At 41.4% G+C, this 24,579-nt stretch overlaps 1 protein-coding gene across 2 annotated transcripts in view; it reads right to left on the bottom strand.

Moving 5' to 3' along the window:
- The window catches only part of LOC6603208 (rho GTPase-activating protein 26), a 287,480-nt gene that overhangs the window by 227,732 nt on the left and 35,169 nt on the right, over positions 1-24,579 (bottom strand). For both annotated transcript variants that reach the window (XM_026989983.1, XM_026989982.1), the window contains exons 2-3: positions 11,913-12,070; positions 11,682-11,855 (exon numbers count right to left, since the gene is read on the bottom strand). In XM_026989983.1, the coding sequence (XP_026845784.1) occupies positions 11,682-11,855; positions 11,913-12,070 (332 nt within the window). The remainder of the gene's footprint in view (positions 1-11,681; positions 11,856-11,912; positions 12,071-24,579) is intronic.

The following is a 24,579-nucleotide window of genomic DNA, read 5'->3' as shown; positions in this document are numbered from 1 at the left end:
AAATTTATTGTAAAAAGCTTCTTTTAAATTGGGTATATTTCGTCAGCTTTCGTTAAATAGTATGTTAGCCTAGCGATCAACAATGGCCGATCTCTTTGCCCAATTTTTCCAAACAACATATTCTCAGGAAAGCTACTCTGGTCATCCGTACCCATTCGATTTACCGAGGTCGAAAGTCTTATGTAAAGAAGTGTAGAGGTACATCTAATCCGTACATACATCCGTTATTTCTAAAATGTTTGAGACAATTTTAACTCAGCACTTGCAACATCTCTGCAAGTCACTTTTCTCCAATTCAGCAAGGATTTTCAACGCCACCACGAATTTGTTAAAGTTTAGTAATTAAAAGCTTTCATGGTAACTTTCAGATGGATGTTATGTACATCGACTTCAGTAAGGCATTCAACTCTGTAAACCACTCACTTACTTTATAGCTGCCTTTATTCCAGGACTTAAAAGTCTTCTTCAAAAACTCCCTCTCTTCACCAGTTAAGGTTACTTCTGGAGTACCACAGGGCAGCCATCTAAGCCCCTTACTTTTTACACTCTTTATTAATGGCCAGCTTTCGGCAGGAAAGGAATTTGACGACCATTTTATAACAAAGAGTCTCTATAACTCGCTAGTTCGTCCGATTTTATAATACGTCTCTCGTGTATGGTACCCATCTTACTACACTCATCTTACTATAAGGGAATTGCTATTAATAAACCTTCCATCCTTAGTTAATCGTACAAAAATGCGTGATTTGATTTTTTTGCCCCACTTGATCAAGTAGAACGTAGATTGCGCTGGTTTGTTGAGCCGCATAAACTTCACGACTCCGATTAGATCCACTAGAAATTTTATTCCGTTGTGCCTTCCATTTTGTAGATCGAATTATTCTTAACATGAACCGTTTAGGATCTTATGCTCGGACTATAATTCCCTATACCATATTATGTCCACCACTAATTCTCTTCCCCATATTACATTATTAATACTCACATAACTCTGTCGTAATTAGTAATTGTATTTGTTGGTAGTGGGGCGGATCGAAGCTCAACTCTCCCACAACGCAATTGATGATCCAGTGAACCTCCGAGTAGCCGTCATAAGAAATGAAAACCGTTGTGTTTTGTGTATATATATAATTATGTGTGTGTATTTGGTTGGGGGGTCGCGCGGTATAGCCAGGGGCTTGCTTGTGCGCAGGACGTGATCGCGACAGTTACGCCAGATGTCTGTCGCCCTACAGATGGATGATCTCGCCCACCACCTCGTAGTAGCCGACTGGTACATAGCAGAGCCGGACATGGCCTCGGCGGTGACCACAGGACCCGATACAGCGAAGAAACGTCCTTGTCATCAAAACATTTCAGATTGAACATTTTTCTTTATTTTACTTCTACAATTTGAGTGTTCGATGGGCTGCGATGTGCGACCCAACCCCCTGATCTCGCATACAGTGTGTTAATTGCGGTGGACAAAATTCTGCCACTAGTAAAGACTTCCCAAGCTGTTAGCCATCGGATGCTACAGGGGGATAAACCCACTCTGGACTGGACTCTGGATACCTAGCGACACCCGGGGAGCAACCCCAGTGACCAACCATTTAGAAGAAGACGGGGAAGGAGACGGTCGACCGTCCTCAGGCAGCAGCCGCTGCGAGGATAGGCCCGGAAAACCAACCGGGTCCTTCCAAGTCGGGTGAATCCAAGGGCGACCGGTTACCGGGGTGGCTGATAAGCAGAGCGTAATCGCGGCTGGTAAGCGCACTGGGACCGAGGAACGCCTAATAACAGCGGCAGGCAGCGTGTCTGCACCACAGGTAAGAAAACCGTCGTACCAGGACAGGTGACGAGCGGCTTTCATGCTGGTCAAAGAGGACCCCAAGTCGTCAGCCGAAAATATTGAGCAGAGGCTATGGGCCACCTCAATCTTGCCGGACTTCCAGCCAGCCAAAGGCAAGGCCCCTAAAAAACGGCAATGCTCAGCGGAGGATCGCGCTTCCCACTCAGGCCAAGCCCATCAAGCGGGTCAAAGAAAACTCACCTCACGCAGATCTTCATCGGCGTCCTGTACTGTTGCGCCTAAGACGGTTTGTCCCTCGGAACAAATAGCACCTGATGGAAAATGGACCCCAGGAAAGATTTCTGCAGGAGCTGGAGGAAAATAGTGGCCCACAACCCAAATGTGAACGCAGGGTGGCATCAAGGTAAGGCCATCGCCTGCCAAGACGCTCGATTTGCGGCCCTCTACATAAAGGCTGTGTCTGCCCTAGCAGCCTCACCTAGCCAAGGGTGGAGCGGACATAGTCCACATTCAGGAGCCCTGCTACTTGTTTTTGCTCCCAAATTTCAGCAATGAAGACCACACATCAGTGAGCGTCGAAGGCCAGGAGCGTTCATTGAGGATCTGCTCTCCATACATATGTCATGACCAAGCCGACCAGCGCCTCTCTGGGCGCTAATAGCAGACTACGAGGCAAAGGACACCGGCCTAATTGTATGGTGCGACGCCAACGCACATCACTGAAAGTGGGGAAATTAAAGGGGTGAGTACCTATTCAGTTATCTACTAACCACTCAGATGATACTATTGAACCGTGGAAAAGATCCCACCTTTATTATTAAAAATCGTAGAGGTCCTGGACCTTACACTTGCCTCTTACGAAATACTGGTGAACATTTTATCCTGGAGGGTCCTGTAAGAACACTCCTTTTCGGACCACAGGTACAGGAAACTGTATTCTCCTTTTATTACCGAAACCAGTTCAATTCCGGAACATCAGGCGGATAGACTGGACTTGGTACTCTGACTACCTCTGTCGTGTTCTCCCTGTGTCCACCTGAGGAGGAGTTTTCCAGGGAGGCCACGACTTGTCTTGTTAAGATCTTCACCGACGACTGCAAAAAGGCGCTCGATTAATCCTGCCCCTCGGGCAAGAACAGAGGCCGGAAGAAACCTGAATGGTGGAATCCGAAACTAGGGTAACTACGGAAAGCCTTCCGGAGACTCTTCTACAAAGCTAAGGCTGAAAACTTTGAGCAGAACTGGGCCAAATACAAAGCCAAATGCGCCTCATGGCGTAAGTTCTGCAGCGAAATCGAGAATAGCTCAGAAGCTTGGCGCTTGCGCAGAGTTCTCTCGAAGACAACACCCACTCTGGGCTACCTGAAGAACGCCGACCAGGCTTGGACTACGTCCAGTGTTGAGTCGCTAAATTTTCTCCTTAATACACACTTCCCTGGCTGCGATGCAAACAGATCCAACTACCTCGCGCCTCCTTCCGTCGCCCCAAATGCTATCCTGCACCTGCTAAGCCAGGAGAACATTACCTGGGCGATAAAAAGCTTTAAACTATACAAGTATGCGGGGCCAGACGACATTATCCCTGCCCGACATGCCTATCGGAAGGGAAGGGCCTACACAATCACATTGATCATCGAAGCGTCCCTTTACTGTAAGGAGTATACCCTGATAGCCTTCCACGACATAGAAGACGACTTTTGCTGCGGGTGATAGAAGGGGGCAGCATACTCGGGTAATTTAACGCAGACGTGGACATTGAGACGGAGCATCGCAAAACTCACCAGAGACGCCGCACGCCCCGACTCCAGCAGGGCAAAACCCTTGTTGCCAGAGCCGAGTCGGGGCGGATCCGCCGAAACGCGCACCGCTTCCAATTCCGGCAGGGTAAAACCCCTGTTGCCAGAGTTAGAGCGGGAACGTAAGGGCTAGAGGATATGAGGGGATATAAGGGAGAAGAGGATATGATTACAGTCGGGGGTCCGACCAGGGTGAAAACGAGGGGAGAGAATTTTCAGTTGTACAATCGAAGTTTATTATCACTGGCTTCTCCCGCACTCCCACCTACTTAATCCTCCATCCCGGCCATCGGCCAGCTCACCCGCGGATTTGGCGCCGATATTCCAAGAGATCCTCCATTCCTCCGTCTGCCAGATCTCATCCTCTGCGGTGCAGTTCCGTGTGTCCCGATTTTTCGATTTCTTCGACGCGCGCCGGTTTGACACTTTTTCCGCGGCACTGACGGTCTGGCGCTCTGCCCACGCCCGGCGCTCGTTTTCCGGCCAACGGGACTTTTCCGAAAGAGCTGCTTTGTGGCCGGCGGATCGCGGTTTTCTCAATCTCTCTTCCTTCTCTTTCATGTGAGCTGGCCGTCTGGCGGGTTCGGCTATTCCAAAAATAAACTAGCTGATTTGCTAACACAAGGGCTATAATTCGCTCCGTTTGACTTATCTTAAAATAAATTTATCATAATTATAATGTGAGGCTCCTAGTGGATCCTCACAAGGGTTACATATGTATGTTACATTCGTTATTATTCATTAAAGGTAATGTTGGCTATTATTTTATTTTATTTCTATTAGGTTTTAGATGTTCAGATTCTTAATATACTATAAGGTGGGCTGTTAACTGTATTTTGTACTGCGAATAGTTATTTATCTTTTTCATGTGATGCGGAAGCTGTTTCCAAATGCGAATGACATTGACGAAGAAATGCCTCTCGGAATTTAAAGTTTTACGTCTGCGTAACCACAGTTAATCTCTATCCCATAGGTGAGTACAGGTACAAGGTTTTGCTATTTGCATCCGAATGTTTAGCGGTATAAGTAGTTTGGTAATATCAGTGATCTTAAGATCCCATAGGATTTTCATACGGCTTTGCTCACGTGATCATCCCATGAGAGCGTATTTTTTAGAATAAAGCCAAAGTTATGTAATTTCTACGCGACTTAATAGTGTTGAGTTTATCTTTCTCTTATTTTTGCAGATAATCAAACATTTTGACTTGGTTGTGGGTTGCCCATGCACTAATCTTCTCTAGTTCTATATTGCTAACATTGATACACTCATCTATTCTACTTAACGGTCGATTAAGATATAATTGGAGGTCATCGTTGTACATGTGCACATCACAGTCGGACAATACTATTATCAGGTAATTTACATAAATGGAGAACAATAACAGACCATTTAGGATTTACAAAACTTTGCAGTGAGGATACCATGGTCAACTGAGTCAAAAGATTTAGAGTAGTCAAGAGCAGCTTAGATCCGTCGTCCATTCTTTCGCGGATATCCTCTACAATTTTTATTAAGTCGGTTGTATAACTTATATTTCGTCTGAATCCAGACTGGTTATACCTGATACTCAAAATGAGTATTGGGGTATATTAGATTTGTGATAAAAGTGGATGTGTGTAAGGTCCAGAAGGAATCGTTTCCGACCCCATAATGTATATATATTCTTGATCAGCAGCAATAGCCGAGTCGATTGAGCTCTGTCTGTCAGAAAATCAGTCTGAGCGTGACGTCGGGCGCTGCGTAGCCAGTGCAAATTGATTTCTTGCTTTTGACTACAAAAAACAGCAATCTGATAGATATGGTCATTATCTATGATTCTGCGTTTTTAGTTTTCTCGAATCTTCAAAATTGTGGATGCCACAGATTTTCGTCCTTTGTGGGGGCGGAAGGGGGTGGGGCGAAATTTTGAGATATACGTTTTATAGTGAGATCTAACAGAAGTGCAGATACCAAATTTGGTTACTCTAGCCTTAATAGTCTCTGAGATTTCTGGATGCCCCAGATTTTCGTCCTTTGCGGGGGGGTAATGGCGAAATTTTGACACAAAACGGTCAAGGTCCGATATCACAGGAGTGTGGATACCAAATTTGGTTGCTCTGGCTCTTATAGGTTCTGAGATCCTTCAACTCATATTTTTCAATTGGCAAATCCGACCATGAAACCTGTGTGTTATAGAGGGACAGAGCGAGAAAGAATGAAATTGTTTTCTTGATTCTGGCTATAACAATTATACGATCTGGTTCAGATTTTACACTCTAGAAGATATGGCCATCTTCTACGATTCTGCGTTTTTAGTTTTCTCGTATCGTCGAAATTGTGGATGCCACAGATTTTCGTTCTTTGTGGGGGCGGAAGTGAGCGGGGCGAAGTTTTGATATATTTTTGTAGCAGTGACATATCACAGAAGTTTGGGCGGACGGACGGACAGACGGACAGACGGACGGACAGACGGACGGACAGACGGACAGACGGACGGACGGACGGACAGACAGACAGGGCTCAATCGACTCGGCTATTGATGCTGATCAAGAATATATATACTTTATGGGGTCGGAAACGATTCCTTCTAAACGTTACACACATCCACTTTTACCACAAATCTAATATACCCCAATACTCATTTTGAGTATCTGGTATAAAAACTACGAAGCTCATTTCTCAACAGGGCCATTGGGCCACTAACGAGAGGCGTGCCCCGGGTCCGGACCCAAAACTGAGCCCCAAACGAAATGAGAAATAATATCTCTTTCTCTCTCTCTCTGTTGTTAACGGCGGAGGAAGGCCCGTAGTTCGTCAATAAAAAAATGAATTAAAAACTGTGCTGCTTCTCCAAAGAAAGTATCCCAAACTATAGAAATGGCTCATTACAATGATTACGCATACACGTACATAGACGTGCGATATACGAGAATCCATCAGTACATAGAGGATGGTGGTACATGAGTTGCACAGACAAAATCGAATCAAATCGCATCGAAGAATAGGTGGAGCTGGAAGGCCTAGAACTAGTCTCGCAAATTGATTGGGGCAGAGCCGTAGAGCCGCAGCAGTGTGGAGTGTGGAGAATTGACCCACTGTTATTCTGAAATGGTTATAACTGCGCTTTGCTTGGCTAACTGTGGCAAGACCTCAATCCAGATACAAAACGCCGCTTGGCACGCTCTCAACGTTTTGTCTCTCTTTCTCTGTCTGCATTCGATTCCATTCGATTTGCGTACAAGACAGAGACTAAGACCGGACCGGACCCCCAAAGGTAAATGGCCAAATAGTCTGCTGGATGAGCCCTGAGCGCTCCTTTAATCGCTCGCCAAGTGAGAGTTCATCAAACAACGCGCAGCAGAGGGAAAGTTTCATAAGTTTCATATTCTATAAACCCCGGAGTCAATGAACCGAGGAATTACTTGTAGGAGAATCACCACTGCCATTCGGGAAATCCACTATGCAATGACAAGCGTGTGGCATGTGCATTCCAAAGGTCCAGCGACGAGGATGATGACAGTTCCAGAGAGCATCTATAGATTGCAGAATTCGCTATATTTTCCCTGTGTATTTCCCATCTCTTTCTCTCTCTATCACTCAATGTGGAATGCGAAGGGAGTCCCAGCCGATTGTAGTGGCTGCTTCTACTCGACCCCCAGCGAATCTTATCAGAAGAGAACGCTACTTGTTGCTGTGGCTATGACTGTGCCCGCCACCGATGTAAATATTTACATGTAGCGGCAGATAAGATGCGCGATCAAGCCACGTTGTAAAGCATCATTGTAAATCGTTGTAACAATATCATATTTGCTTAGATAAAACACAGAGAAACGAATGTACGGCAGGGTGCGGGCGGTAGATACAGCTGGGGATCTGTGTAATTTAGAGGGTTTTTCAATCTTTAATCTTAAGATTTCCCCATTCCCATTCAAGTGCGTATACGCCCCACCACGCCCGGAAGCATTCATGTTGTTGGCGGTTTGGCAACTCCGGGGTGAATGCAGCTACTTTTACTTTAGAGCGATCTCTTTCTCCTACTCTCTGGGGCTCCGGCTGCTGCTGCTGCTTGCATAAGACACATTACATGGCACGATGCTTGGACTGCAGCAGCAGCAGGCATACAGATGCATAGATACACGCCCCAAATAAGCCACTAAACCGGTGACACTCCACCTCATTCGCTGCACCTCCATCTCTATCGCAGCATGCTCCATGCAACATGCACCAGGCCCCTCTCCGTTCCACGATCTATGGCCGGAGAGCCTCCACGAGCCGCTAATTCAAACAAATTGCAGCATAAATGCATTATAAAAGGCAGAGGAGCAACATATCGGGCGTCACAGTGTGACAGTAATAATGTCACTCGCACTGTCACGGGAATGGGGAGCATGGGGCGGGGAGTATATAGGGAGATTCATATACATATGTATGTATCTGTGGCATGAAGAATGCCAGTGATAAATTACCTAGCTTCAGCGGGCTTTTTTCTTCTACGAGCAAGTATGTGGCGGCATGGCACAGTGGGGGAAATATTCGAATGGTGACTGGTCTTGTAGTCTGCCCTATGCTTGTATGGATGTACCAGTAGTATTTTCTGGGGTTAATTTAGTCAGTAGGTTGTAAGCTCTCGAGGGATAGTATCGTCTCGATATACCTGTGGTCAGAGAAGGAGTGGTCCTCTAGTATTTTTAAACTCTTGACTTTGTCTGACAGTTTGTGCGATACTAAGGTTAGGTCAATAGGCTCTTGTTTGTTTTAAACTGCTGAAGCCTCCGTGGCGCAAAAGGGTCACTCCGCGCGATCTGTAAATGCAGTCACTCAGCCGCTCGTTGCCGAAAAACTGACTCCGACCACTTCACCACCACTATATCCTAAATATGTTTAAATGAAAGGCAACATCAATTAAAGAAAAAACACTTGCCGGCAGACATAATAAATCTTTTAAAATGCCCACCTCCCCGGAACAATGAAACAATCACTTTAGATACAGAAAATGAAGATTCGAACTCCGATGAAGATTCTGATGGAAATCTAGAATTTGAGTTAGACGATGAAGAACAATAAACATATCTGTTAATAAAATTTTGAATTTTACATGTGTGTGGGAGGAGGTTTTGAAGGTGTAGTTTGATTGAAAAATAAAAAAAAACAAAATTCTATATTAATATTTCACATTTTTGTGCAAAATTTGGGTGCTCTTGCTTTAAAATTGGACATACAGTTCAACTTCAAACGCGAATAAAATGCATACAACTATAAACAAAGTTTAATGAGGGAATAAAGCTTGAAGTTTTACCTTCTCAGAGAGGTATATATAATAATGATTTTATTTTAAATGAATAGAGAAAATATAATTAAACAAAAAAAAGCTCAAAATTTGCGTTACTTTAATATTCGATATTTTCTTATATGACTAAAAAACCCTTCTTAATCTCGAAAAAAAACGTAATTTTATATTTTATTATGATACCCATTATTTGTTAATGTGTCGCTCAGGCGATTCTATGATTTTTTTTTTTTTGTATATTCATGGCCGATTTTGACCAACTCTTCCTGAAGCCGTTTCTTTAACGCGGATATGGCCGATATTGGCCTTTTGCGTATACGGCGGTACTGCTAAATTTTCAATAGCGCTTAGATCAGGCGATTGGGGTTTCGCTTCCACTAATATTGGGCAGTTATATAGCAGCCAAGACCTTACTTATAGGTCTAATGCTTCGGGTCGTTGTCCTGATTCAACTTGAACGTGTTGCCCCTCTTCACATAGCTTGTTTTCAGGAGATGAAGACTTTTTAGAAGACGGCAATTCTGCCAGTGACCAAAACTTTTGTAGTGTGTTCTCGATATATATTACTGACTCTTCTGGACAACTCAAACAATTCCTCGCTTCTTGGGCCATAGTCACCTTTGGAGTGTATCTGCCCGATACAATCCAGTCGAGAAGCGTTTTCTGCAGAGTTGGATGGTCAGGACCTTGTCTAGTTTAACCACCAGATAAAAGTTCGAAAAATGTTTCTGCACCTATCAAAATATTTTATCTTCTGTGGCTTGAAGAAATATGGGTCTGCCAGTGGTAAATCCTTCGGGATTTTCCAGTCACTCACGTTAAGTGTTTAATCAGGGGGATACCCCCAAATGGACCAGTAATTACCGGACCAGAATTTATATTTTTCTTGTCTTGTGAATTGGTCTCATCAATACCAAAAAAGGTGATACACGACTCCTCCCTACGAATCTGTAAGCGCTGTGCTAAGTCCTCAGTAATGCGGTCCACTTCTACACTGTAGGCGGAGTCTACTGTACCGAGCTGAACATCACATACTGCTTCAGGCTCTCGGATCACTGTAGTTTGTTCCAAACGAAGGTTGAAGCAATTAAAGAGGCAAACGACTGACGCATGGGTCTGCACGAGATCGCAGAGAAGTTAGATATCTTCCTTATATGGGTTCCCGGCCACAGGGACATTGAGGGGAACGACGCCGCCTACGAGTTAGCCAGGCAGGGCACTACAGTTCCTCTCTTATCAGAGAGTGAGCAAGAAGCGATGCCTTTGGCTACGTGCAGGCTTCTCACGCACGAAATATGCAAACAGGAGATGGCAAGATCGATATGGCTATATCGATCGAAAAAGCACTCGGTAGATTCAGTAGAACACAGTGCTCTGCAGTTACTCGATCCATCACGGGATAGTGGCAGATCAGCACAAACGCCTCTAGACTGCCATCCCTCGCAATGACTTCTGCAGGAGTTGTCGCGTCGAGGAAGAATCAGTCTCCCACTTCTTTTGTCATTGCCCGGCCCTTGAAAATCGTCGTCTCCGGTTTCTCGGAGCCTCTTTCCTCACGGTAATTTCGGAACTGTCTGAAATCAAGTGAGTTTGAGGGGGGATTTATCCTCCATTGCCATCATTAAAACGAATACTTATTTAATAAGGAATAGGAATATAACTTTAAAAAAATTTGACGTGTACTTTTTATACCCGATACCCAAAATGAGTATTGGGGTATATTAGATTTGTGGTAAAAGTGGATTTGTGTAACGTCCAGAAGGAATCGTTTCCGACCCCTTAAAGTAAAGTCGATTGAGCCATGTCTGTCTGTCCGTCCCCTTCAGCGCCTAATGCTCAAAGACTACAAGAGCTAGAGCAACGATGTTTTGGATCCAGACTTCTGTGATATGTCACTGCTACACAAATATTTCAAAACTTCGCTCCGCCCACTTCCGCCCCCACAAAGGGCGAAAATCTGTGGCATCCACAATTTTAAAGATACGAGAAAACCAAAAACGCAGAATCGTAGAGAATGACCATATCTTTTAGACTGAAGAATCTGAATTGGATCGTTTTATAATTATAGCCAGCATCAAGAAAACAATTTCATTTTTTCTCGCCCTGTCTCTCTCTAACACACACGTAGCATAGGCGGCTTTGCTTAGAGTAAAACATTAGCGCCTAGATCTCAGAGACTATAAAAGTTAGAGCAACCAAATTTGGTATCCACAATCCTAATTCAAAATTTCGCCACACCCCTTTCCGCCCCCGCAAAGGATGAAAATCTGGGGATATTCATAAATCTCAGAGACTATTAAGGCTAGAATAACCAAATTTGGTATCCGCACTTCTGTTAGATCTCACTATAAAACGTTTATCTCAAAATTTCGCCCCACCCCCTTCCGCCCCCACAAAGGACGAAAAACTGTTGCATCCACAATATTGAAGATTCGAGAAAACTAAAAACGCAGAATCATAGATAACAACCATATCTATCAGATTGCTGAATCTGGATCAGATCGGATCCAAAAGCAAGAAATCAAAAGCAAGAAAGCCCGACGTCACACTCAGACTGATTTTCTGTCTCTCGCACTCTTTGTCGTGTCGTTTAATATTAGCGGCGTCTGCCGGAGGAGAGCCATACTGACTTAGTATCGGGTATAACTGTAAAGTTGCGGTGTCCGCAGCAACTCACAACGTTCCCCCCCGTTTTTTTTTTTTTTTCGTCCGTACGTTAGAATGGAAAGGCCCATATTTAGACAATATGACTCCTACCGGCTTTTAGTGGTCTCTTCTCAACTCGAGTGAGTACTAGGCTTGATTGGAATATGTAATATTACTTACCTCCTGTATTGTGTTTTCGGGCTTTTTGGTTGACATGTTAAGAAAACGTTCCTGTGATTGACAAAACTTCTCTGTTTTCTTGTCGAACTTCTTCTTGTTCTCTTTGACGCCACCGATTTGTTTTTTTCGGAAGTCCTCCAGCGACTCGATAATATGCTTATCGGCTAAAGTAAGCTGTGTAAGATAATGTGAATCTAAAGTTTATGATTTCCACACGTTCTGTAGGCTTACCATTTTCTCGCGCTCATCTTCAATATTACCAATAATTGCACCAAAACGTTTAAGACTTTCGCAAATTACATTCTCATCATCCGTCTGTGCGGTGCCAATGCACTCAAAGTTAAAGTCGTTAAGTAAAATTGCTAATTGTTTCATTCGTGTAGAAAGTACTGAAAGTATATATGACATCAAGTAAAGCTTTAACTACAGGTTTATTTATAATTTTAAAAAAAGAAGTAAGTACGGCGCGCCATAGACATATACAAAGCTAATCTGAAGATGAAGATAAAGATCCCAAGTTTAGTAATAAAAGACCCAGACCCAGAACAAAAGATCACTACAATTTTTTAGTAAATTATGTATTTTTTTTTGTATTTAATAGGAAACCGTTGCATACCGTTGTACCTCTACCAAGTGTACTTTCCTCGGAATACCACCGGTTTTTTTTTTTAACAAAAAAACACAAGTGATCAATTCTGTATTTGAAAGTTTTACATTTCCCAGACAGTAAGGTTAAGCTACAAATTTAAGCCAATTGATAGCACATTCATTAGTTTTTTAGAACTGAAAAGTTCCTGCTACACCGTGTTGCATAGTCAAATTGTATGGAAAAACGAATGTTACCACCATATTAATCCCATTACGCCAGTGATTGACTAAACAAAATCTCTGGCATAAGATAATCTTTTCTGATAGGCTTTAAAAATTTGTAATGAACTAAGGTTATTATTCTTGAAATTGGGGGCCTTGAAAGTGGCTTTCTTGTTGTCCTTGGCGGGCAGCGGACGGTGCGCAACGAAACGACGCACATCATTCCCCTTGCTCAAGTTGTACAGCTTATGGATCTTGCTGGCACGCTTGGGGCCCAGACGACGCATAGTGGCAATTTAGACAAAAAGATGTGGCAAAAGTCAAAGATTTTCTTTAAACGCTTTGGATACAATAAGTACACGCATCCAATAGAGTATTTTCCAGAAACAATCGGCTTATGCACGAAAAACGGCCAAAAACGGCTCTCACAGCTCTTAAATCCCATACAAAATCATATTTTGACCGTTTTTCGTGTGAGGTTGTGGCAGGTAAATCGGTATTGAAGCTAAACGGCTCCGAAGAGCAGAAACTGCTTTTAGACTTAGGTAATAAATAAAATGTAGGAATATTTTTTTGTAAAGTCCAGTCAAAGTTGAAAAACTGCTCAAAAGTTAGGTACTAATGAAGGCTAGTATTTCTACCTTTACCTGTCTTTTTGACCGGGTTTTGCATGCAAGAATTAGATTTATGGAGTACATTTTAAAACTTGCATATACCATTCCGCGAGAGGGAGAATCTTTTGACAACAGCACGCCAGCTAAGAAGATACAAAAGACTAAGAAAAAAATTATTCAAAAACAATTCTTAGACAAACTATCACTAACAGTGGACTGCCTCAAACAAGGATTTCGAAACACAAACGATGGAAGCTTATCACGGACATTCTTTGAGAACAACGAAATAACTGCAGAAATAACTGAGGTGGATATTGAAATTATCAAAAGATTGGGTGTCATTTTGAATATTTCAAACTGCAAAGAAAAAAACAACAAATACCCGGAAGGTAAATATGCCTCGAAGACTGCAGAGCTGTTACTGGAAAAATATCCTGTAAAGCAGCTAACTCCCATTACCAAATGATTGGTTTCATTTGGATTCATTTTCTCACATCCCAAGGGTTTCCTTGGAGGAAATTTTATGTTTCCATATTTTTTTTTTCAGCAAATCCCAAACATGCTCTATGGGGTTCAGATCTGGTGACTGCGGAGGGGTTTTTAACTGCTTGCACTGATACAACAGCCATTCTTGAAACAAATACGAGGTATGTTTGGGGTCATTGTCTTGTTGAAACAAGAAATTCTTCGCTTCAAGACCCAATTTTTCGACACTCGGCATTAAATTGTCACTCAAAATTGTCTTATAGATGTGTTTGTCCATCTTGGTCTCAATAAACACCATATGCCCAGGTCCAGCTGCTGGTATACACCCCCAAACCACTACATTTCCACCGCCATGTTTCACTGTTGGGATGAGGTTTTTCTCTTTCATGGCTTGATTCTCCTTTCTCCATACTTTGGATGGTCCATTATATCCGAATATATTATATTTAGACTCATCACTAAATATAACATTCTCCCAAAAAGAATCTGGTTTATATAAGTGAAGTTTGGCGAACTCCAATATTTTTTTTTTGTTCACATCTGACATGAATGGTTTTCGGCGAGCAACTCTGCCATGTAATCCAGCCCTATGTAGGCAGTTACGAACAAGTTGAGCAGAAACTTTTTTTTGGTTGCTTTCTTCAATGGATTGGCAAAGTGCTGTTGACGAAATTCGTGGATTTTTTTGAACTATCGACACGACTTCTCGCTCTTCCCGAGGTGTTAAAATTTCCAGCGAACTTGTGCTTTGGAGCCAAATCTCCTGTGTTTATGTAATTTTTAGTTACGCTGTGTACGGTAGAATGCACTTTGCCAATAAGTCTCCCGATTTCACGAACACTGCGATTTTCTAAATACAATTTTAATATGGTTTTGCGCAAATCTACTGACAAATCTTCGCCCCGACCCATTTTGTCCACGCTAAGCAAAACCACGAGCAAAACTAAGTCAAGTTATTTATAAAGAAAGTTGATATAGACGAGTGTCCGAATAAATGTTGTGCTGACTGTATGTATACGCAACAAAACGAAAGAGAAACAAATATGTACATATTCTCATTATGCTCCTTCTTTTTTTCGTTTGGTTTCCAGCTGTTTCTGAGCTGTGTGTTTTATATATTTGTGTTGTGTTATTTCGAACCGTGTTAAATGGAATAAAACCGTGTAAAACAACTAAAAATTTGTATTTTCAAACCGTGTTATTTCAAAACCGTGTAAAAAATACCGTGTAAAAACCGAATTAGGTGCAGTTTTCTTTTTATATAATTTATTTTAAATTAAGCTTTACAACTAAAAAAGAATTTAAGTTTTGTAAATTTAAGTCGCACTCTAAATATTTCACCATGTTCATTTGTCAAATTGTGTTTCAAATTTGTATAATGATTGCCTGCTAATTTTTACCCGCATACTTTACACACTGATCTATTGTCAAATGAATTAAATGTAAAAAATGTATTCACTTTTTTTTTATTTTCACGGCCCATTTTGCAAATAAATTAGATCAATTTTTACAAGCGAAATTCACACAGCCAAGTGACGCTTAGAACGCACGGAACATCATATACACACATACATACATGCGCAGAAGACTTTTTGAATCGTCGTTCACGAGCAAACGGTCCGAAAATGAGCTAAGCAAAAAATAACGGTAAAAACTGCTCATCGTCTGAGCGTGAGCAACACTTTTATACGGACAATTCAATCGGGTGCTCTCGGACTTTTTTCTCAAAGTATGAGTGAAGAGCACTTCTTTTGCAACCGCACGAATCGGTCAACAGTTATCTGCGAGCTATGCTATAAACTGACTTGAAGTCTGGATGTGTCTTCAATGTGGCCTGTTTACGGTCACTTCGCTATAGCTGTAACTTTAGTAATAATGGATTAACTTGAATTTTAATGATGTTAAAATACCTACCTTAAAAAAAAGTAGTGAAAGATGCGGGCATAAATGAAGAATCGCTTTCTCGCTCTCTTGTTGTACTCGATACTGCTTAATTCTGAAAAAGCTCGTATGCGTAGAACCCCATGAAGCGCATTAAAAATATATAAATTCTTTTAAAACTGTGTGGTTCGGGTGAGGCCACCGCTTTGTTTTTGTACTCATAGCTTGTGACCAATTTGATATTATACGAACATATTATGTTAAGCTATGTTAAGCTACAGACCTTAGCTAACAACTGGCGAAAAAACTAAACTGATTCGGTCAATTAGGTAAAGTGGCTATTTAAAGCCAACAAAAAATTTTTGTTCGGGTGTGGTTACCCTTGAAAAATATTCTAAAAATGGGAAAAAACGAGATTCAAAATTAAAATTAGTTTATTTATAAACATTATTCATTCGTTTTTATTTGTATTCGTCTCCGTCAGAGACGAGCGAGCCTTACGAGAGTTTTCACTGTAGTTGGATCTTGGATAGCTTAGCCGGCAGTTCGGCTGAAGAAGTTGCTTTTGCGCGACTAGTCGATGACTTGGCTGGTATTGCCGCCTTGTATTCTTTTTTCGTAGCCTCAGTCAGCACGTGCGCTCTGAAAGCGCTTACGTCCGCGAGTAGATGGTTTTTTTTGGGGTGCCCCTTTGTAAGGGACTGAAGGAAACTGAAGAAGTAGATGGCTGTGACTTCTTCAGAGCTTTTTTTTCAGGCAATAGGACCATGCGGCATCGCTCTTCGACCTGATTCTCGCTGGCAGCTAGCCGAACCAAATTGAGTGCCCACATCCAAATTTGGAAGTGATTTTAAAACTTTACGAAAATATGGAGGTTACGTACATTGAGATGGCTGTCGGTATTTAACCAAAAAATATAACAAATTTACTGTCTAAATATGCATAGCACTTACCTTTTCTATTTAAAGTACTTCTAAAAATGAGTCACAGAAGTTTACCGTCAATTTACACATATGAAACAAATATTTTTTCGAAGAAACAAGCAGTAGTGATAATACACACTTGACACAAAAACAATGAGTAGTGATAATACACACTTGACAACTGTCAAATTTAAATGTAAAATGGCTATATGTGCAAAAAATATTTTCAATTTTTCTTAAAAAGTAATAGATGTGTTCGGGCGAAGCCCGAGTGTAAATACTTTATTCGTCTTTCTATTTCCTATTTCCGCATCATGCTCTCATTTTATCATCTATTCTTTATCTTCTTTATCTTTTCTTTCCTATGCCGTCGCTAAGCCGTCAGCAGCTGCGCCTGCTCTGGCAGTTACCACTTGATATTGTTGGAGAACAGACCTTTTTTGTCTTCAAGCTATTAATTTGGCTCGTAATCGGCTCGCTTACCTCATCCGAGTGTGTATCATCTCTACTTTTGTAAAGGACTCTGCCATCTTCGGCCACCCTCAAATTACCAATTACCAACCAATAAAAATTATAACGTTTCCAAAAATTCCAAAAAACAATTATGATCTGTGAAAATTATTCACTAAACATAACTGTTCCAAAGCGAAGCGGTTATTTTCCATTTCGTCGCGCGCTTGCTCACTAGCACTGCTACAGCTACGTGCATTAGCGGCTTCGGGTTCGCTGCACTTGCGCTTGCATACCAACAAATCAAACGGTTGGTTCTTCTATTCTTTTTTGTGCTTTGCTCGCTGCTGCGAAAATGGATGAGTCCAATGACTTGACGGAAAACAGGGTATCTTTTTACAAACGAAAGGCACTCTCAATATACAACAAAGCCGTTTTACTTCGAGAGACGATATTGAGTGACGAAACCAACCCAACCAATGAAGATGCGCTAAGTGTTCATTTAAAATTTTGGAAAAAAGTCCGACTCATTTAATGTTACTCATTCTAATGTAGAATGGGTAGCAGATCACCCACGATCAGCCGAATGTCCCCTGCTGGCTCTGCGACAGCGTAGTGTACGAAAATTCCGCTGGATTTTCCGGCCTCGTGAGTGATGCTATAGCCAAACGTAATAGGTTGCATTACAGTTGCGAGGCATGCCGTGCGGTGGAGAATGACTTGGTGGCTTTTATGAGGCAGACGCGGAAGGGCTTTAAGGAGCAGACCGTTGGCTTTAAAAAGCAATACGATAGGCTCCTAGCCATGGAGTCTCAATTTGGCAGTCTGGAACTGCTGAATGAGTCTCCGAGGCGTAAAAAGGTCACTCCGCGGGATCTGCAAGTGCCAACCGTCACTCAGCCGTGCGCCGCCGAAAAACTGACTCCGACCACTCCAAGTGTGCAGCAGTTGATCTCATTTGCCACTCCAAGGGCAACGACAGCTGCTGGCGATGGAGATTTGGTAGCCGAATTCATCGCCTCGGAGAATGTGCAGCCAAGTACGTCTGCAGCGTCCGTGTCCGTGGTGTCCACAAGTTCGCTAGTTGTCTCGTCTATCCCGATCCCACCACTAAATAGACGTTCCGGACCTCCGGATATTGCCACCACAGGTACTAGGCCTGTGGTGACTGAACCACTGGTGGGAGTTCCACCAAAAAGACAAGTTTTTGTTTCACGGCTGGCCCCTGACCTCACATCTAATGATGTAATTGCTTTTATTCAAAGCAAAATAAAAGCCGTGGGGTTAAAGGTGGAGAAATTCAACTTCCCTTATGCCAGGGAAATAGCCTCGTTTAAGATAAGCATCTCCCCAACTCAATTTGACACCATTTGCTCCGCCAAATTTTGGCCGGAGCATTTGGTGGTGAAGGAGTTTAAGGCTAAGAAGAACAATAGGCCCCCCTAGCTAACTTCTCTTTTAGTAACGTATCAGAATGTTAGAGGCTTGCGTAGTAAGCTCAGCATTCTTTTCCGGGATAGTGTTGTGCTTACCGAAACCTGGTTAAAGCCGGACATTCTTAGTTCCGAGGTTTTAACAGGCCGGTACACAACTTTTAGGAAAGACCGTTCGTCTCGACGTGCAGGAGGGGTTCTGATTGCAGTGGACTCTAACTTCCCGACGGAACACTTCACCGTCCAAGTTCAACAGGAACTGGAATTCCTGTGTGTAAACGTGATTATTCTCGCTTTTGATATATTCATTACTTGCTCGTATATTCCACCTTCTTCGGAAACTTCAATTTATGCGCAACACTTGTCCGCATTAACCGCTGTATCTTCCTCGCTATCAGATAAAGATCATATGATAGTTCTTGGTGACTTCAACTTGCCAGGAACTGTCTGGTCTTCGGTAAAAGAGTAGACTAGTAACCTAGTGCCCATGTCACGACATGACTTTGTTGACGGCTTGCTTGACCTGTCCCTGTCTCAAGTCAACCATGTGAAAAATTCGTTGGGTCGATTGCTTGATTTGTGCTTTGTATCGGATCCGACCATAGTGTTGTTAACCAGAGCCCTTCCACTCACTATACCTGAAGACGCCTACCATCCTACTTTCGAAGTGTCGCTAGATATAGCACCAGCTCTATTGGATCGGTCGAGTAGGCTACCTGAACGTGTCCGTTGCTTTCGTAAAGCCGAGTTTGCGACGCTTAATAACCTCATTAGGGATTTTGATTGGTTCGCTTTGTACTTGTGCACTGATGTCATAAAAGGCACAAACATTTTTTACAATGCTCTTGGCCCTTTTTTTGATTCTTTTGTCCCGCTTTCTTGTCCGATTAGATCTGGACGGCCCCCATGGTTTACCAAAAAATTATCCAGTCTAAAAAACTTAAAATCAAGACTTTGTACAAAACTTCAAGAAGTTGGTTCTCCTACTTCTCACTCTCTCTATGAAATAGCTCGGTTAAACTTTTCAGTTCTTAAGTCTCAATGCTATAAGAATTACCTATCTCGATTCAGGATACGTTTTTCTCAGGACCCTAAACAGTTTTACTGCTTCGTAAACAGTAAGCGTAGAACGTCCGCACACCCATCCTCGCTATTATTTCGTAATACGTCGGCAAAGATTGATGAGGCAATCGCCGATCTTTTTGCTCAATTTTTCCAAACCACCTTTACTGAGTCATCCGTACCCATACGGTTGACCTGGGTCGAACGGCATTTTCAGTCCCTTGTTAAATGAATATTCTTTACTTCATGATCTTCGACTAGTTAAGCCGGTGTGTTCATCGGGTCCAGACGGGGCTCCAGGTTGTGTACTCAGGTACTGCGCCGAGGCACTGTGTGGAACCTTGCTTAAACTATTCACCCTGTCCATTGATTCTTCTTGCTTCCCCACGATCTGGAAGGAATCGTTTATAATTCCTTTCCATAAAATCAGCTATTCCTAAAATGTTTGAGAAGGTTTTAACACCTCACTTGCCCCATCTCTGCAAGTCACTTATATCTCCAACTTAGCATGGATTTATAAGGCGGCGATCAACCACCACAATCTTCTTAGAGTTTACCTCTTTCATTATTAAAGGCTTTCAAAGCATTGGACTCTGTAAACCATTCCCTTTTAGAACATAAACTTGACCTTTGACTCCCTCTCCTCACCAGTAAAGGTTTCTTCGGGAGTACCACAGGGCAGTCACCTAGGCCCCTTACTCTTCGTACTCTTTATTAATGACTTTCCTTCGGTATTAACATACTCTCGAGTACTTATGTATGCGGATGATGTTAAGCTCTGTGTCCAGTATAAGGACATTTCATTTCATTTTCGCGATCTCAATAACTTTCAGTCATGGTGCTGTGCAAAGTTGTTACACCTTAATGCCTCGAAATGTAAAGTTATGACATTTCATCGTTCTAGCCCATATACCCTATGTGATGGTTCTCTTGAGAGAAGTACCCTGGATGATCTTGCTGTTATACTAGACGCCAAGCTGAAGTTTTCTAAACAAATTTCGACCATGGTAAATAAGGCCACGGGCGTGCTTGGGTATATAAAGAGGTGGTCAAAGGAATTTGACGACCCCTATACAAAAAAGACTCTGTATACATCGCTAGTTCGTCCGATTTTAGAATACGGCTCCTGTGTATGGTGCCCTCAGTAAAAAGTACAACAGGACCGTATAGAATCAGTACAGAAAAACTTTTTACTCTTTGCTCTGCGGAGCCTCAACTGGGATGCGGATGTGAGACTTCCATTTTACTCTAGTAGACTGTTTTTAGTAAACCTCCCATCCTTAGTTAACCGTAGAAAAATGCTTGGTGTGATTTTTATGCACAACTTGAGCGGGGGTGACATAGACAGTCCTGATCTGTTGAGCCGCATAAACTTCACGATTCCTATTAGACTTACTAGAAATTTTATACCGTTGTTCCTTCCACTTTGTAGATCGAATTATTCCTTGCATGAACCGTTTGGGGTCTTATGCTCGGATTATAATTCCCTCTACCATATTATATCCACCACTAATTCTCTTCCTCTTATTAAATTACTAATCCTTACACACCTTTCTAGTAATTAGTAATTGTGGTATTTGTATTTTGATTGCATGCTTAGTTTCTTAGCAAGTTTAGTGCTAATTTTCCTCGAATGTTCGGCTTGACATAGACAGCCCTGATCTGTTGAGCCGCATAAACTTCACAATTCCTATTAGACTGACTAGAAATTGTATACCGTTGTTCCTTCCACTTTGTAGATCGAATTATTCCTTGCATGAACCGTTTAGGGTCTTATGCTCGGATTATAATTCCCTCTACCATATTATATCCACCACTAATAAGTTGTCAAAACTTTTGCATTTATTGATAAGGGTGGACGCAAATTTGTAGTTTACGTGAGATTGGTTCAACAGTCAGTAAAATAAAATTAAATAATATTTTTTTCCAATAGTGGTTTTTTTTTATTCATTGAGAACGTTTGTCGTGTGAGTGACCGTAAGTGCAATCCCTTAAAAAAAATATATTTTTGCCTAGTTATTGTTAGCTTCTTTCAATTAAAATTTAGATGGACCAACAAAATATTAATAAAAAAAATGAAAAGCAAATGCGGTACATGGACAAAATAAAAAATAACTGATGGATTATAGAGAAAAACAAAGAGAATTGTCCCGAAAGTACAGATTAAAATTGCGAGACAATCCAATAGAAGTTGAGAGCAAGTTAAAAAGAAAGAGAATATGATAGATCGAGAGTTAAATTGATTCGGACTAATCGGCAAGTGGAGAACAAGAAAAGTGAAAGGTATTGGAGCAAGCAATCTCTTGGAAAGGCCGTAAAGAATGCAAAAAATGCAGAAAGGCGAAAAAATGTTCTTGATGTATTAAATAAAAAATGCAACGAAGACAAAAAATAACATTGCTGCACAAGAGACAAGATGCAATCAAAAGCAATTGGATGTTGCCAAAAAGTTGTATTTAAAAGATGAAATATCCGTACAAGCTGCTGAGAGGAAAAAAACAATTATTGTCGATGGCCAATTAGTTTCCAAACGATACATGCTAATGACAATAGCAGAAGCTTTTGAATTATATAAAACCGAGATTGGTACAAGTGCCATAGGCAAAACCCTAATCTACCAACAGCGTCCAAGCCATATCGAGCTCTCAAGTAAGATGCCTTATAATATGTGCGTATGCATGTATCATGCTAATTTTGCTTTTCTGCTAGAAAGTTGCGCTACTGTTTTTAAAGCAATTTTGAAAGCTTTCTAAGAACAGTGACAGGCAATTGTCAAAATTGTGTTCATGACATTAAACATTAATTTGTTCCTTTAATATATTGGAAATACTTGGAAGAATGTGTAAATTGGCAGAATTGGCGTAAGGTTAATGGACAAATGGTCTTAACCAAGGCTCTAGCTCCCTTACATATTCTTATAAATGAACTGCAGGCAAAGTTACATATCTTTAAAGAACAATTTTTTGGTAAACGTTGCCAGCAGAAATATTTTGAAGACGTTAAAGCCAAATTAAAACCAGGTGAAATTGTATTGCAAATAGATTTCGCGGAAAACTACCGCCTGCAATGCCAAAATGAAATTCAAAGTGCCCATTTTAGTTGCACGGTAGTACGAAGTCATATTCTGTAATAAGCGACAATTTAAATCACGACAAAAATTCTGTCTTCACTTTTATCTCCAAAATTACGGACATAATGAAAATGGAATACGAGCTTTTTAAAAAAGTTTATATATTTTCTGATGGCAGTGGCAGTTAATTTAAAAACAGGTTTATAACGTGGAGCCTACCAGTCTTTTAGGTGAATTTTGGAATTATTTCGCAACCTCTCGTGGCAAGGGTGCAGTTGATGAAGTAGGTGCAGTTGTAAAAAGGAAAGTGTGGCAAATTCAAAAAACTAAAAAGGATGCTCTCCAAAATGCCTTCTCGTTTTATGAATGTGCACGACACAATATTAGTGGCGTTAACCTATGTTTCATTTCAACAGATGACATAGCAGAAGTCTCTGGAAAAATGAACGCAAAATGGGAAATAGCCAAAAATATCAGTGGAATTAAATGAAAGCATTTCACTTCATGCAATACTGAAATGAAAATAAAACGAGGGGGAACGTTGTGAGTTGCTGCGGACACCGCAACTCTACAGTTATACCCGATACATAGTCAGTATGGCTCTCCTCCGGCAGACGCCGCTAATATTGAACGACACGACAAAGAGTGCGTGCGAGAGAGACAGAAAATCAGTCTGAGCGTGACGTCGGGCGCTGCTTAGCCACTGCAAATAGATCCCCAGATTTGCATCCTTTGCGGGGGCGGAAGCGGGTGTGGCGAAATTTTGAAACAAACTCGTCTCGGTCCGATATATTAGGAGTGTGGATACCAAATTTGGTTATTCTAGCCTTAATAGTCTCTGAGATTTATGAATATCCCCAGATTTTCATCCTTTGCGGGGGCGGAAAGGGGTGTGGCGAAATTTTGAATTAGGATTGTGGATACCAAATTTGGTTGCTCTAACTTTTATAGTCTCTGAGATCTAGGCGCTAATGTTTTACTCTAAGCAAAGCCGCCTATGCTACGTGTGTGTTAGAGAGAGACAGGGCGAGAAAAAATGAAATTGTTTTCTTGATGCTGGCTATAATTATAAAACGATCCAATTCAGATTCTTCAGTCTAAAAGATATGGTCATTCTCTACGATTCTGCGTTTTTGGTTTTATTGTATCTTTAAAAATGTGGATGCCACAGATTTTCGTCCTTTGTGGGGCGGAAGTGGGCGGGGAGAAGTTTTGAAATATTTTTGTAGCAGTGACATATCACAGAAATCTGGATCCAAAACATCGTTGCTCCAGCTCTTATAGTCTTTGAGCACTAGGCGCTGAAGGGGACGGACAGACAGACATGGCTCAATCGACTCGGCTATTGATGCTGATCAAGAATATATATACTTTATGGGGTCGGAAACGATTCCTTCTGGACGTTACACACATCCACTTTTAGCACAAATCTAATATACCCCAATACTCATTTTGAGTATCGGGTATAAATAGCGTGGACCGCTTGTTCTCAAAAATGTTATATTAATTAATTATGTATACATATGTTAAGCAAAAACGAATTTAAAATAAATTAATTTCTTTTCTTCTGTAACATCGAGTATTTTTTAATCGTTTGCAGCTCATGGATATCGCTTTTTTATTTTTTCTTCTTCTTAGCTTAAATATTAATGTAATGACTATTATTATAAATATAATTGCACACAAAACTGCATTGGAAAAAATGTCGAGTTAGTGACGTCGCGTGAGTGACCCAGTAGAATCCTTCGCAAAAAAAGCACAGGCCAAATTTTGAAAAATCATAAGTATACTAATAAAGCTTCATTATTCTTATTTATGTCAAAAATATTTCAAGTTCCAAATTTGTACACAATTCGCAGAGTTTGCCGATTATTAGCATTGATGTCTAAAGCCATGTCTATTTGAAGTCGCGTGAGTGACCGCTCTTTTGTGGCTTTTACCTCAAAAGATAAGAACCGGAGGCTCTCAATTCTTTTTAGCATGGATAGTACTCTCAAAATACTACAAAAAATGATTAGTGGTGAAGTGTAAAAAATTTAATTTTGTTTGAATTATTTAACATTTAAAGTTTTATTTTGCTTGCGCAAAAGATTAGAACGATCGATAAATTACAATTACACTCAATACAAAGTAAGAAGGCCAAAATTTTTGTTCGGTCCCTTTTAAAAT

Source organism: Drosophila persimilis, unplaced genomic scaffold (genome assembly GCF_003286085.1).
Source record: "Drosophila persimilis strain 14011-0111.01,24,50 unplaced genomic scaffold, DperRS2 tig00000477-arrow-pilon, whole genome shotgun sequence".
NCBI classification, from domain to species: Eukaryota; Metazoa; Arthropoda; class Insecta; order Diptera; family Drosophilidae; genus Drosophila; species Drosophila persimilis.
Note: the sequence above shows the minus strand (reverse complement) of the source record. Positions and strands in the feature narration are given on the sequence as shown.